Genomic DNA, 12,877 nt, shown 5'->3' on the forward strand with positions numbered 1-12,877 from the left:
TTTATAGACATACCAATATCGAGGGCAAAAACAAAAATCCGCAATGCAATTTCTTTGGCTTTAACTAACTGGACGAATGACACATTTGATATGTTCACAAATTACTTTAGAAATTAAATACACCGTATATAAATAAAATAACCGCATGTAGCGACAACACGTGAAGGCTGATTAATCGCTGGGGTCGTATGGAAGGAGTAACTGGCTGATTGCTGCCACCGTGGTGTGCACGCGCATCGCGGTTAGCAGTTTAGGTGAGTGGTGAGCAGATTGAGTGAGCGGTGAGCAGTTTCAGTGAGCAGATTATTCGGCAAGCGGCAGTAAGCAGCTTCGGTGAGCGGCGGTGAGCAGATTCGGTGAGCGGTGTGCACTTCAGGCTCGCACCGCGTCTGGATGTGGAAGTTGTTGGTGGTGCCCGTGTGCTCCAGATCGTGAATGGCCGCGGCGAAGATGACAGCAAGCGTCTCCAGCTCACTCAGCCAGTGCTGTTCGAGGGGTGGCACAAAGACACAGGAGGTTGGGGTACAAGGGATCAAGGGGACACGGCGGACACGGATGGTGGTGGTGGTGGTGGTGATGATGATAAACTAAAAACTTATTTTTACCAAGTAAGGCACACTGAGCTATATTAGCTCTTGTTCAGAAGCGACCTGGCGACAAATGATAGCTAAACGAAGTGGCTTATCACCATGTGGAAATGTATAATGGCAAAATACTCTAAAAGCATGTGTATTCTAATTGCGGAGGGAAAAACCGGTGGGCCCGAATAAAAATCTACACGACCACGGGGAGAGAGAAACTCGTGCAAACTCCAAATATAGAAAGCAGGCGTCTGGATCGAACCCACGACCTCCCGTATACCAGGCGAGGCAGTCAGCATTTCGCCACCGCGGGGTGGGTGGTGAGAAACGGCCGTGGTTTGGCGTGTAAACGTTTTGAGGATTGGGGGCCACGGTGGAGCGAGACGAGTGGGGGGGAGCGTGAAACGATGAGCAAAACCGGTCGCGAGCGAGGGCGTGAGCAGAGAACCGTGCATTCCGTAGCGTGTTAATTGAAATAATTAAATTGGGTACAAAACTTACGTTGCATTTCCAATGGGTGCCAGTGCGCGCGCGCGCGTGTGGGTGCTGTGGAAAGCGGTGGCGCAGCGGTTCGCGCTACGCTGCGCTACGAACCCGGTGAACTGAGTTAGATTCCCGCTCACGCCCAATAACGGCGACGATGATCTGAACCGGATCCTGGGCCTCACCTAAGTCGACTCAGCCTCAAACGAGTACCTGGTGTGTAAACATCACCACTGCGGAGACAGAGATGGTCTGGCGTGCTGCTGGCCAACCACCCCCTCGTGTACCGCGCAGGGCTTCATATGTGCTCGCTAACAGCATCCTCCCCCCCAATACTCTGTGTGATGTGTGTGCGTTTGCTCGTTATTGAATGCTCCCGAATGTGTTTTGTCTCATTGAGAAGCCCTCTCGGCCTACGATTCATTGCACTGCCTGAACCCCATTGAACTGGCAGGCGAATCTCACCGCTGTCAAAGCAAACAGACGCTTAGAAATAAATCAATCGCTGACCTGCATTTATTTATTTATCGTATAGGTACAGTCTGAAGTGTGAGGAGAGATTGCCATTCTGATAAAAAAAATAATGTACCGTTATAAATGTCATCGATGTTCTCAAACATAATAGGCACTTGCTCATTATACAGGGGTGTAATTTATGAAGTGAAAACTTGTGAGTGTGTTCACATTCTTAATGTCCCACAGTCAATGCATGTCGACAACCGCCAATGACAGATGTGTGGTAATCAGTGATGTAGGACTGCGTTTTCTTGAGACAATCCTGCAATCAGGGTGTACAGGGCACACCAAGTTTCAAAAAACACAATGCTGCAGATTAGATAATTCCCTTGCAGTCCGGTTATATGATTTGGGGAGTCACATTTAACCTTCAAAGAAGAAGAAAAAGACATTATCATCGAGAGGAAGTTTAAAAGGCACAAATCAATCTTTGCAAGCTAACTTTTAACGCTGCCTTCAATAACCAGGCCACCTCAACTGAGTGAAGCAACCAAAACTCACGCCGCTATTAATTCCTCGGAGACGAGTGCAATCGTCAAGCTCAGGTAGGCACTGCGATGCCAACACGTGACAGAGCGCTGTACGTACTACGGAGGAGGCTATCGAAGAGTCTCACTCCGATGATGGAATTTCCAAGTGGTAAAAAAAAACCTGGCTTGCCACACCCACGAGAGAAGAGAGTAAGCAAAGAGTTGGAGCAGGATGGAGCAGGTTAGAGTGCACTTGTTACATTAAATTTGATAGCTAAAAGCAAAAATAACAAAGTGAAGACAGTTTTCAACTGGTGCATGTTTGCCTGCTATGACTCGGAGGCTGGACATGTGGACACTGACAAAGAGAACGGAACAAAACAACGAGATTACACAAAGAAACACGGAGAAAGGCATGCTGGGAAATACGCAGAGAGACAAAAAGAGAAACACGTGGATCAGAGAACACAAGTTCTAGACATCGTCGTAGTCACTGTTAAAAATATATAGGTTGTCTTGGATAGGAGGCGTCACTGAGCAGGATGATAGCCAATGGTTAAGACCATCATCAAAGATGGAGATTCCAAGAACACAGGATGAGATGTTACTATCCTTTGTGCAAGCACTTCCAAGAGTTCATGAACAGTGAGCCTGGTGAAATTTGGGGAGCGCATCGTCAGTAGTGTACCTTTGGTTCCTATGGTGTTTCGGCCTTTCACACTATACACCCTCCCCAAAGGCGGCCAGCGACAGGGTGATCAATCCTACGCTTACGTCCCATTGCCAATTAGTCATAGGAGTTGCCTTGTTGTTGATAGCCAACATCCCAGTGACTAATTCATGTGCAGGAGCAAGATGGATGATGGCACCACAAGACTGTAATGGATGACAACAGTATGGGGAGGCCTTCATCCAGCAGTTGAATAATCATGACAATTAATAATAACTAAGATGAGTCCTGCATTTTATTTACACAAGAAAGCATCAAGATGGTAGGACATTGGGATGTTTGGCCAATTTTAATCCGAGCAGCCGGAGAAAACCAATCACGAATATTAGGGGACAACATTCAGTACGTGTAAAGTGTGGTTGTGTTCACCGTCCATCTTATTCGGAAGCCACTGGGACTGGAGCTATGCACTTTTAAATACAAATGTAAAACTAACTTATTTAGAAATGTTATTTTGTGTTTGAGATGCCACGGTGGCGAGGTGTTAACTACCTCGCCTGGTATGCAGGAGGTACAGGGTTCAATCCCGACCCTGACGTTTGTATATTTGGAGTTTGCACGTTCTCCCTGTGGTTGGTGTGGATTTTTCTCCGGGTCCTCCAGTTTTCTCCTCCACGTTTATAAACACGCGTTTAGAATACGTCTGCGATAAGTTTCCACGGGATAAGCCACTTCGTTGAGCTATCATCTGTAGCCAGGTCGCGTCTGAAAAAGAGCTACACGGCTCAGTGGGCTTTACCTGGTACAATAAACATTGTTTCGTTTAAATAGTTTACAGTTTAATTTGTTGTCCTTCCCCACACCCTCCGATTTAGCACGGTTGGCTACGTACGGCGCGAACGAATTTCAATGTACATACATAGTTGGGTCGTAGCCACGCAGCAGTTTTGCCCCATATAGCGCGCTCCCGCAAGTCACACAGTGTACACACTCGAGCTGTTCTGCGTCTCCGTGAGTTTCGTTCTCAACTCAACTTGGTTGCCGCTTCAAGCTGGGAGCCCAGAGAGTCTCCTGGCCAATTTCGCTTCACCAGTTGGCTTGACATCCCACATCAGGGATTTGGCCGAGTAGGAATAACTCATCAAACGTGTCAAGCAAAAAAAAATTTTTTTTCTCGGCCTGCGGGATTATCAAATGTAATTTAACACAAATTTTCATCAGCGAAGTGGGCTGAATCATCTGACTCGGATGTATATCTGGCAGAGAGATGCTCACCTCGAGTGTAACTCAAGTAACTTAACCAAAAATATAGACATTCCAGTTTTTGTGTTGATCACTGACAGTCGTCCTTCAGCTCGATTTCAGGTCAACTCACAGGTCAACACAGCGCCAATCGAATTGGGTCGCAGGCTGGCTTACATAGCTGACAAAATATACAAGCGACAGACAATGTGCCAGAAGGCTGTGGTGCCAATGGGTTTGTGTAATTTTTTTTAACGCGTGGAGACATGTACTTGAAGGAGACATTGATTACATATCTACGTGTTACTTTATATTCTCCATAATGACGCTACTCATCATTTTTCATTGTATGACCGAGATTACTTAAATGTTAAATTAATTCTCAAAATATCTTACTTATTTAGAACTGCAAAGCAATTTCACCACTACTTTCGTCATGCCAATTAAATTCAATTTTCATTTTGTATTTTCTAGCCGTGCCTTCAAACATTAAATTAATAATTTACAAGTGTTGTCAATCCATTGCCGGATAAAGGTCTATCTCCATGTCACGTGGGTTATGAGGGTTGCTCGACCATACTTCACCCCACTGGCCAGTGCAGGTTGGCGAAAGGATGCCATGGCTGGGAACTAAACTCAGGTCACCGGATTCATAGCAGAGTGCTGCTAACCTCTGTGGCACTTCTACGCCGCAGCCCTACCTATACCACTTGCTTTATTCACCATCTTTTTCCTCCTTTTTCGTACGGCTCATGTAGCTGCAGAGCAGCAAGTACAACTTCACATTCAGGTGGTCAAGCCAGACAACGGCGTCAGGAGACAGCGGAGTGTATCGCTTCGATATCTCCTTCGTATTTGTGGATCGGGCATTGCGTCGTTATATGTTGCACGGTCTGTTCTGGATGACCACAGTCGCACATTGGACAGTTGAACATTTTCCATTTTTGCATCAGGTATCCGCATCTACTGCAATGGTTTGTGCGGATGCAGTTTATGGTGGTGGACTATGGCCCTAGCTAATAACCAATTGTAAGGGAAAGCTGTTCTTGGGTAACACAGTTTGTTAGCGCCCACGCTGCTATCGTTTCAAATCGAACCAAAGAGACCCCCAGGGAAAAGGACCCAATGAGAAACAATTTCAGAAATCCATTCCAAATTGCGGTGAAACGATGTTAATGTCCATGCCACAATTTTCTCCCCTCTTGTTGAATTGCGATGGATTCTCCGTAGCGACGCTCACTCAGATGCAATTTAAATGTTGTACAAATTCATCACGAGTACCGTTATTATTTAATACGCAAGCCGGAGCCTCCCGGTTCTCCATCCTCCCCTTTAAACTCAAAGGCCTTTTCGCCCCGCAGGACAACGTTAGCCCAGAGCTTTAGGAAAATGTCAAGCTGAAGGCCCTCGAACGTGCACGGCATTGCGCACGCGTTCTGTAGCGTCTCGCGGGAGGTGTCCCGCATGGAACCATCAATGGCAAATATTTCTTGACCCTTTCGCATCTAGGAGGCTTCCGGCGTTCACGACGTCGCTCCCCGCTCACGAGACGTGGCAACGCTTCACACCTGCCTCCCCCACCCCCCCCCCAACCACGACCCTCGCACGGGTCGATGAATACTCATGATTTTGGGGGTCATGACTGTATAAATGTTTTTATCGGTTTGCCATGCTTGTGCAGTCTCGTTCGTCCTGTCTCTATCTCTTCCCTTTATTCTGCGTCACTTGGTTCCATTAACCTGAAGCTTACATTGAATTTAACGTTTTGCAAGTTGCAAAATTAGACGCTTGCTTTAAAATAGAATTTCTTTAGAGAGTTCACTGCCAGGTGTTTATCTGGAAAGATAACAACATGTTTCTTTGAGTGAGAATAATATATCATTATGGTTATTTACAGGACTGTCCTCGATGTGTACTATTATATGCAATAAATCGTTTACAAAGAAGAGACAGGCCATGTTTTAGTTGCTTCTCCTGGGCCACCATGCAAATTGCTTCATGGGTATTACAGTTGCAATGCTTTAAATCTTTCAAACTATCCCACAGATTAAATTGTTCTCAGGAAACAGGGTATGCCGATTCTACCGTTCCCAATCCCCTACAGTCTAACACATTCCTGCGGAGGGAGCTGGTAGGAACGTTGGGTTGCTCGGTCAATGGCCAGGGTCAACGGCGGCGTGGTGTATTCCGCAAATATGCCCGACTGTGAGGGCGTGCACAAGCCGGCGTGAGTAGGTTAAACGTTGAGTTTTATAAGGGCACCACGGGGTGACCAGCCCCTCCCCACCCAGCCCCACCCCTCCCACCCCCCACCCAGCCCCACCCAGCCCCACCCAGCCCCTCCCCACCCACCCCACCCAGCCCCACCCTCCCCACCCAGCCCTTCCCGACCCTCCCCACCCAGCCCCTCCCCACCCTCCCCACCCAGCCCCTCCCTACCCTCCCCTCCCCACCCAGCCCCACCCTCCCACCCAGCCCCTCCCCACCCTCCCCACCCAGCCCCCCCCTCCCCACCCAGCCCCTCCCTGCACGACGGACACAATAATCCCCTGTGGGCTGGTGTAACCAGGAGGTTCCTACCAGTATGATTTCACATCTACCGGTCTACGGAAGTGTGCGAAGCGTTAACGTGGAAAGAATAAGCCATGCGCAGTCTTAGTTGTAGTGCCGGAGGGTGGACTCGCGGGATCGTAATTGGTTGATGTGTCGCAATGTTAAATGCAATGCTTAATGGCCCATGCTTCTCAATCTGGTACGCGAGCAGCGCCACTGGAATGTGACTTGTTTATTGCGGTGCAAGATAATTAGTAATCAGGGGCCGCTGTTGTCTCGTGAGCAGGCAAGCTGAGTTATTGATTCGGGCCGCTTGCTAGTGGTGCAATAAGTCAGTGTAACTCATGGGCGTGTTAATGGGCCCACCATAACGACGTGTGTGAGAAGGTAGATTGCGAAGGGGGTTGGGATTAGGGACAAAATTAATGCTACTGATTAGCTGCAACACTGTTTGTCAGAGTAGATATTTTTTTAACGCGACAGAGACTCAATGCCCTGTGTGATATGACGCTAGTGTGGACCTTCTTTAGGTCGACTCAAACTGCCTGGTGTAGTTTGTGTCAGCCCATCATCTCTTCAGGTACGTTTAAATAAGTACCACTTTATAGGATGCCAACCAGTGGTTAGTCTACGAATATATTGGCTGTGGCCACGGGCATGTGTAATTTCCTCCACGCTGTTCAGGGCCGTCAATGTGACAACATGAACGATGTAAATCCAAAAGCGTTTCGGTCGCGATTGGCGTTGGCCCCTCACACCTTCTCATGTGCCGTGCTGATCTTAACAGGAGCTTGGTAACAAAACTGACACCTTTTTTACAAGGAGTCATGTTTGCATAGACCATAATACCTGCAGTCATAATGCAAACAAAAACATAACTCTGATAATGTATGCACTGTCCTTGAAGTTGATTGGTCCACACCCGAGACCAGATGAGACCAGATGACGCCTTTTGGCGTCATCTGGTCCAACCCATATGAGACTAGGCTCTAAGGAAAGCTGTCTCGGGTGTGGACCAACCAACTTCAAGGACAGTGCATCCATTTTCAGAGTTGTGTTTTTTTTGCATTATGACTGCAGGTATTGTGGTCTATGTAAACATGACTCCTTTTAAAAAAGATGTCAGTTTTGTTGTCAGATAGAAGGGTGAAAAAACAATTATCATATTTTTTACTGAGGTTCCAATGAAGGAGCTTGGTAAATAACCGACACACGAGCACGGGGGGGGGGGGGAGTGACTGTGGAGGCCACAGTGCCCCCTCTTACACAACCCAGGTGCCAACACACACACACCGGCTGTCAGCACTTGCCTTGAGCCTGGAGGAATAATGCAATGGGGGCACAGAATCACAAGTGAGCTCATGTGCTTTTTCATCCAGTGTTTTGGTGAGACCATCCCAATTTATTCACTGCCAAGAGAGAAAGAAAATCACCGAGGTCGATTTCCTTCCACCGTTTCATTAAGATGAGACTCTGGCCCGTGATCCTGTGTGCGCGCGTGTGTGTACATTTTCTCGTGTGTGCCTGTGTACAGTGGTGGTAGTGCTTAGCTGCACTGCATTGCCAACATGGTCAGCAGAGCCCGAATTCCAGCCGTGGTTTTATGGCAGTGGCAAATTTTATCATAACATATTATTGGCCTCCCCTAAGGCTGACTCTTGAATGAGTACCGAGTGCAATGTTGTAAATTGGAACACAACCAAGGACACACCCATCCCCTTATATGCCACAATTGCTGTAATAGGTGCTCGCTAGTAGCACTTACATTAACAGTCCATTTTACTATATGGAGAAGGGAGAGTGCGAGGGATACTTGTTTTGGGCACTTTCTCGTAGCAAAGCAATGGCACAGGCAACGCACGCAGCAACGCAGGCGTGCACGCGTTTGACCCAGTAATCCTGCAGGCCCGCCAGAAATCGCTCCAATTGTCCGCTCGTGCGTGCGCTCGTTCGCACAACTTCACTCACAGATGCTCGCTCACAGATGTTCGCTCATGCCTGAATGTCGACGAGCGCCCGAATGTGTGCGTGCGTGCGCATGTTGTGGCTGGGTGGTGTGGTAGTTTAGCGGTTAGCACGCAGCGCTCCAAACTCGGCGACCTCAGTTCACGGCCAACATCAGTGAGGCATATCTGAACCGGTCCTGGGCCTTCTCTAGGTCGACTCAGCCTCAAATAAGTACCTGGTGTGGTGTGTAAGCTCGTCACCGGGGAGACAAAATGCGGCCAGGCGTGTTGCTGGTCACCCACCCCCTCGTGTGCCATACCGGCCCGTCACAGGTGCTAGCTAACAGCACTTGCCCCAACAGTCAATTAAGACGACACGGGGGATCTTTGTCTTTGTTTGTGTCGGAGGCTGCACGCACCATGAGGCCCGACTGCAGGAGTAGGTAGTGCACGGTCTGGGTGACGTCGGCGGCATGCGCCAGGTTGTGGTACGGGTTCTTGTGCTTGCTGTAGCCCGCCTCCAGCGCCTCCACGAACGACACCAGCGCTGCGACGGGAATCTGCACGGGTAAGCGCATGCCAGTACGACGCGCCGGTCATCCGGATCATCCAGTACGACACCCCCTCACCCCCCCCCCCCCCCCCCGATGCGGCATCGTTACGTAACAATGCGTGTTGGAGTGGGAGTGGAGTGGGACACAACACCTCTGATTAGCATGGTTGTCGAGAAGCCTCTTGCGGCCACCTGGCTACATACGGTGCGAATTAAATTCAATATACATACATACACTGGTTAGTACACTGCAGTGAAATCCCAGTGACCTTGGTCTAATTCCCAGCCATGGATAACACCAGTGGCAATTACTTCCGCTATTTGTAGCTGATGTTTATAACCATCTGAAAACCTATGGAGACCAGCAGTATCTTTTTCAAGGGGCATCTAGGGTTAAGTAAATCTTATCTGAAGGTGTGCTGGACCTCCCTTAGAGGGTGGTAATGTTACCGAGTAGTAGCATTGTTAGCTGCTTGTTGCAGAGGTTTGCAGTTCAAACCCGGCGGGCCGCCCTGGTTAATACTGCAGGCGTATGAAACAAAATTAAGTGCCGTGTGCTTCGCACTGGGGACGTTCAAGATCCCATTATTCTTCGCTGCATGTCTCTTCTTGCAGCTCTCCCCCTCTCTCAAGTCAAACCTTAATCACGAGCAGCCTCTCTATGGCAACGCACCTTCTTCTATTTTTATTTTTTGCCAGGTGAAAGCCTACTGAGCTATTCGCTCTTTTCAGAAGCGACCTGGTCACAAATGATAGCCCAACTAAGTGGCTTATAATCACGTGGCAATTCATAGCAGCCAAATAATCAAAACACTAAATATGGAGGGATTAACCCAGAGGACCCGGACAAAAATCCACGCGGCCACGGGGAGAGAAAGGGAGAGACACGGCAAACTCCAAATATGCAGCAGGCATCAGGGTCGGGATCGAAACCACGACCTCCTGCAAACCAGGCGATGAGAGATAACATCTGTTCAGCGTGGCTTCCCCCACCTTGTATCTCGAGATGAGCTCGTATCTCGTGAGCAGCTCGTGCATGACGAACTTGAGTGCGTGCTCTCCACTCGCCTCGTTCAGCACAAACACGTCGAACGACCACTTGTTCACGTCCTGCGGAGCACGAGGGAATGAATACCCGGTGGAAGGTTGGTCTAAGAGTATCGGGCGGATACGGAGCATCGCTCGGTGTGGAGCTTAGCACTTAATGTCAAATGACGCGTGATTATTTTTATTCGTAGGGTTTACATTTGCTTCCCTTCTCCCCTTCTCTCTTCCTCCCTCCCCTGACTCCTTTTCTTCCCACAGTGTGTTAGTTATCCATAATAGATCATGTAAATATAAATGTGTTGTTAAACCCGCCACTACCCGACACAAGCCAATTAGGCTTGTCACGTGAACAAAACTTGTCAATCAGATACTAGTTCAGCACACCGGTGTGTGCGTGTGTGTTGGAGAGTAAACCCACAACATTTACAATGCGAGTTCGATGTTTCACCTGTAATTACAACTAGCCTCATTCGGCGACAGCCAGAATTGGCTGTGTCGGGTGGTTGCGGGTTCAATGACACATTTTTTTATTTACGCTATCTAACCCAACAATAAAACCCTCCTCGTTTTAATAGATACCATTGGTCGTGGAAGCCTACGTGTTAAACCAGGATGTTAGTTACCTCTCCCCTTACCCCTTTCCCCTCCATGTAATAAACCTTCGTCTCCACTGCAGGTGGTTCCCATTTGGGTGGTGGCAGCGAGTCCAAGTTCCCCCCCACTCCGAACCTCCCCCACACCACCCCTGCTTCGTGAGGTCCCGTCGCGCCAAAAATGGGGCTGCTGTACCTGCGAAGTTTCCTTCCTTCTCCGTGTGCGATCGGCGTATTGTCGCGGGCTCGCGGTCTGTTGCAATTCATAGCCGATAATTTGACACTCGAGCTTAATTCAGTGTTCAAACTCCATTTAATTTCCGCTTCGATGACCGTGCGAGCGGGGGTGTACGAGCACCCTCTTTGATGTTTTTTTCATCCTCGCATATTACGTTCCGATTGTCTCATCAGCGTCACGTCGTTTGGTTAAGCCATTTTAATTTGGAGCTTTCTTGTTCGAGAACGTCTTTTGGAGTGACACATCACAAAAGTACTTCTGAATTCGCTTAAAATATATTTTGTGAGCATTAGGCCATGCACCATCGCACGCGCCCTACTGTTGACGTATTTGTCATGATGGCAGCCAAACTGAATGTTTGTCCTCATCGCTTGAACATGTCAAATTAAGTGGAATACAGATAGTCCCCGAGTTACGATGGTCCGACTTACGATATTTCGATCTTACGATGGCGATAGCGATTGTTAAATATTTTAAATTTCGCGCGGCAGGCAACCACAGCACCGTACGGGGTACGATACTATAAGTTGGGACGCTGCCGGGATGTACGCATCTCCCGCCTTGTGTGATGCCTCACTCTCAGGGATTTCATTTCAGGGTTACCACGATACGATACATTCAATGCATGTTAAAAGTTTTTTTTATTTATATAGCAGATAGGATTGTTTCCTGAAAAAACGTTCTATTAAATTGCAGTTCATATAGGTAGGCTAAGAATTTACCTTGTCTTTTTACTTCATATTTTACTGTGCAATACAGTATTGTAAGTAAGTAATTAATACATACAGTATATAGTTTATACAGTACGGTACTGTAAATTGCTCTGTTTTGCTAAATTATCACCATTCTTTAAGACTCCTGGGTAGGCGAGGCCATCTTCGACTTACGATATTTTTGACTTACGATGGGGTCGTCGTAACGCATATCCATCGTAAGTAGAGGACTACTTGTACTAGATCTCATATGGAAGTTTTGTTGTACAATCGTTGACTGGGTTGAGACCATCAACTCGCTACTCTAAAGACCGCAGTTTACTTCCCACTGCCCTTCCCCCTTCTTTCATCTCCTTCAACTCCTCCATAAACACATTCCTGCAGAGGGAGCTGGTAGGAACGTTGGGTTGCTCGGTCAATGGCCAGGGTCAACGGCGTCGTGGTGTATTCCGCAAATATGCCCGACTGTGAGGGCGGGCACAAGCCGGCGTGAGTAGGTTAAACGTTGAGTTTTATAAGGACACCACGGGGTGACCAGCCCCTCCCCACCCAGCCCCACCCCTCCCACCCCCCACCCAGCTACACCCTCCCCACCCAGCGCCACCCCTCCCACCCCCCACCCAGCCCCACCCTCCCCACCCAGCCCCTCTCCACCCTCCCCACCCAGCCCCTCCCCACCCTCCCCTCCCCACCCTCCCCACCCAGCCCCTCCCAACCCTCCCCTCTCCATCCAGCCCCACCCCTCCCATTTTTGGATGCACGACGGACGGACGGACACAATAATCCCCTGTGGGCTGGTGGAACCAGGTGGTTCCTACCAGTAATAGACTGCTCTCGATCGATCCCCCTACCACGGTAGGGCAGCGAGCCAGGACTCTCACAGTCAGTCCCTAATTTTGAGGGTGTATCGCTCTGGGTTTATTCCATGTTATTTGCTGTTTTCCCCCCTCTCTGAAATCTACTTTGCATTCTAGATTCTTGAATTTAAAAATAATTCTAAAAAGAACCCAGTTTATCTGGATTCCAAGTCCAGATGTCTCAGTGGTGTCAGGTGACTTCTCTGCCTTGAAATTAGCCTCCCCCCCCCGCCTTCTCCTCCTCAGCCACCTGTCCACCTTCTCCATCGCGTGTGAGGGCCCAACTTGCCTTCAGTGCCACCAGAACGTTCGGTGGATAGCTGAGGCCGACCATGTTGGATGTGCGCCGGTACATCCTGCACACGTAAAAAACACACACGCTTGCGGTATTCACACAGTTTGCAAAAAAGGCGAT

The 12,877-nt window shown here is 48.7% G+C and overlaps 1 protein-coding gene across 6 annotated transcripts in view; it reads right to left on the minus strand.

The window, feature by feature from the left end:
- LOC133345236 (dual specificity calcium/calmodulin-dependent 3',5'-cyclic nucleotide phosphodiesterase 1A-like) overlaps positions 1–12,877 on the minus strand; it is a 158,297-nt gene that overhangs the window by 22,142 nt on the left and 123,278 nt on the right. For all 6 annotated transcript variants that reach the window (XM_061555818.1, XM_061555820.1, XM_061555819.1 and 3 more), the window contains 4 exons: positions 12,752–12,818; positions 10,008–10,124; positions 8,881–9,021; positions 385–485 (listed from right to left, as the gene is read on the minus strand). In XM_061555818.1, the coding sequence (XP_061411802.1) occupies positions 385–485; positions 8,881–9,021; positions 10,008–10,124; positions 12,752–12,818 (426 nt within the window). The remainder of the gene's footprint in view (positions 1–384; positions 486–8,880; positions 9,022–10,007; positions 10,125–12,751; positions 12,819–12,877) is intronic.

This window comes from Lethenteron reissneri, chromosome 21 (assembly GCF_015708825.2).
Source record: "Lethenteron reissneri isolate LAM-NWPU_2019-01 chromosome 21, ASM1570882v1, whole genome shotgun sequence".
Lineage (NCBI taxonomy): Eukaryota > Metazoa > Chordata > Hyperoartia > Petromyzontiformes > Petromyzontidae > Lethenteron > Lethenteron reissneri.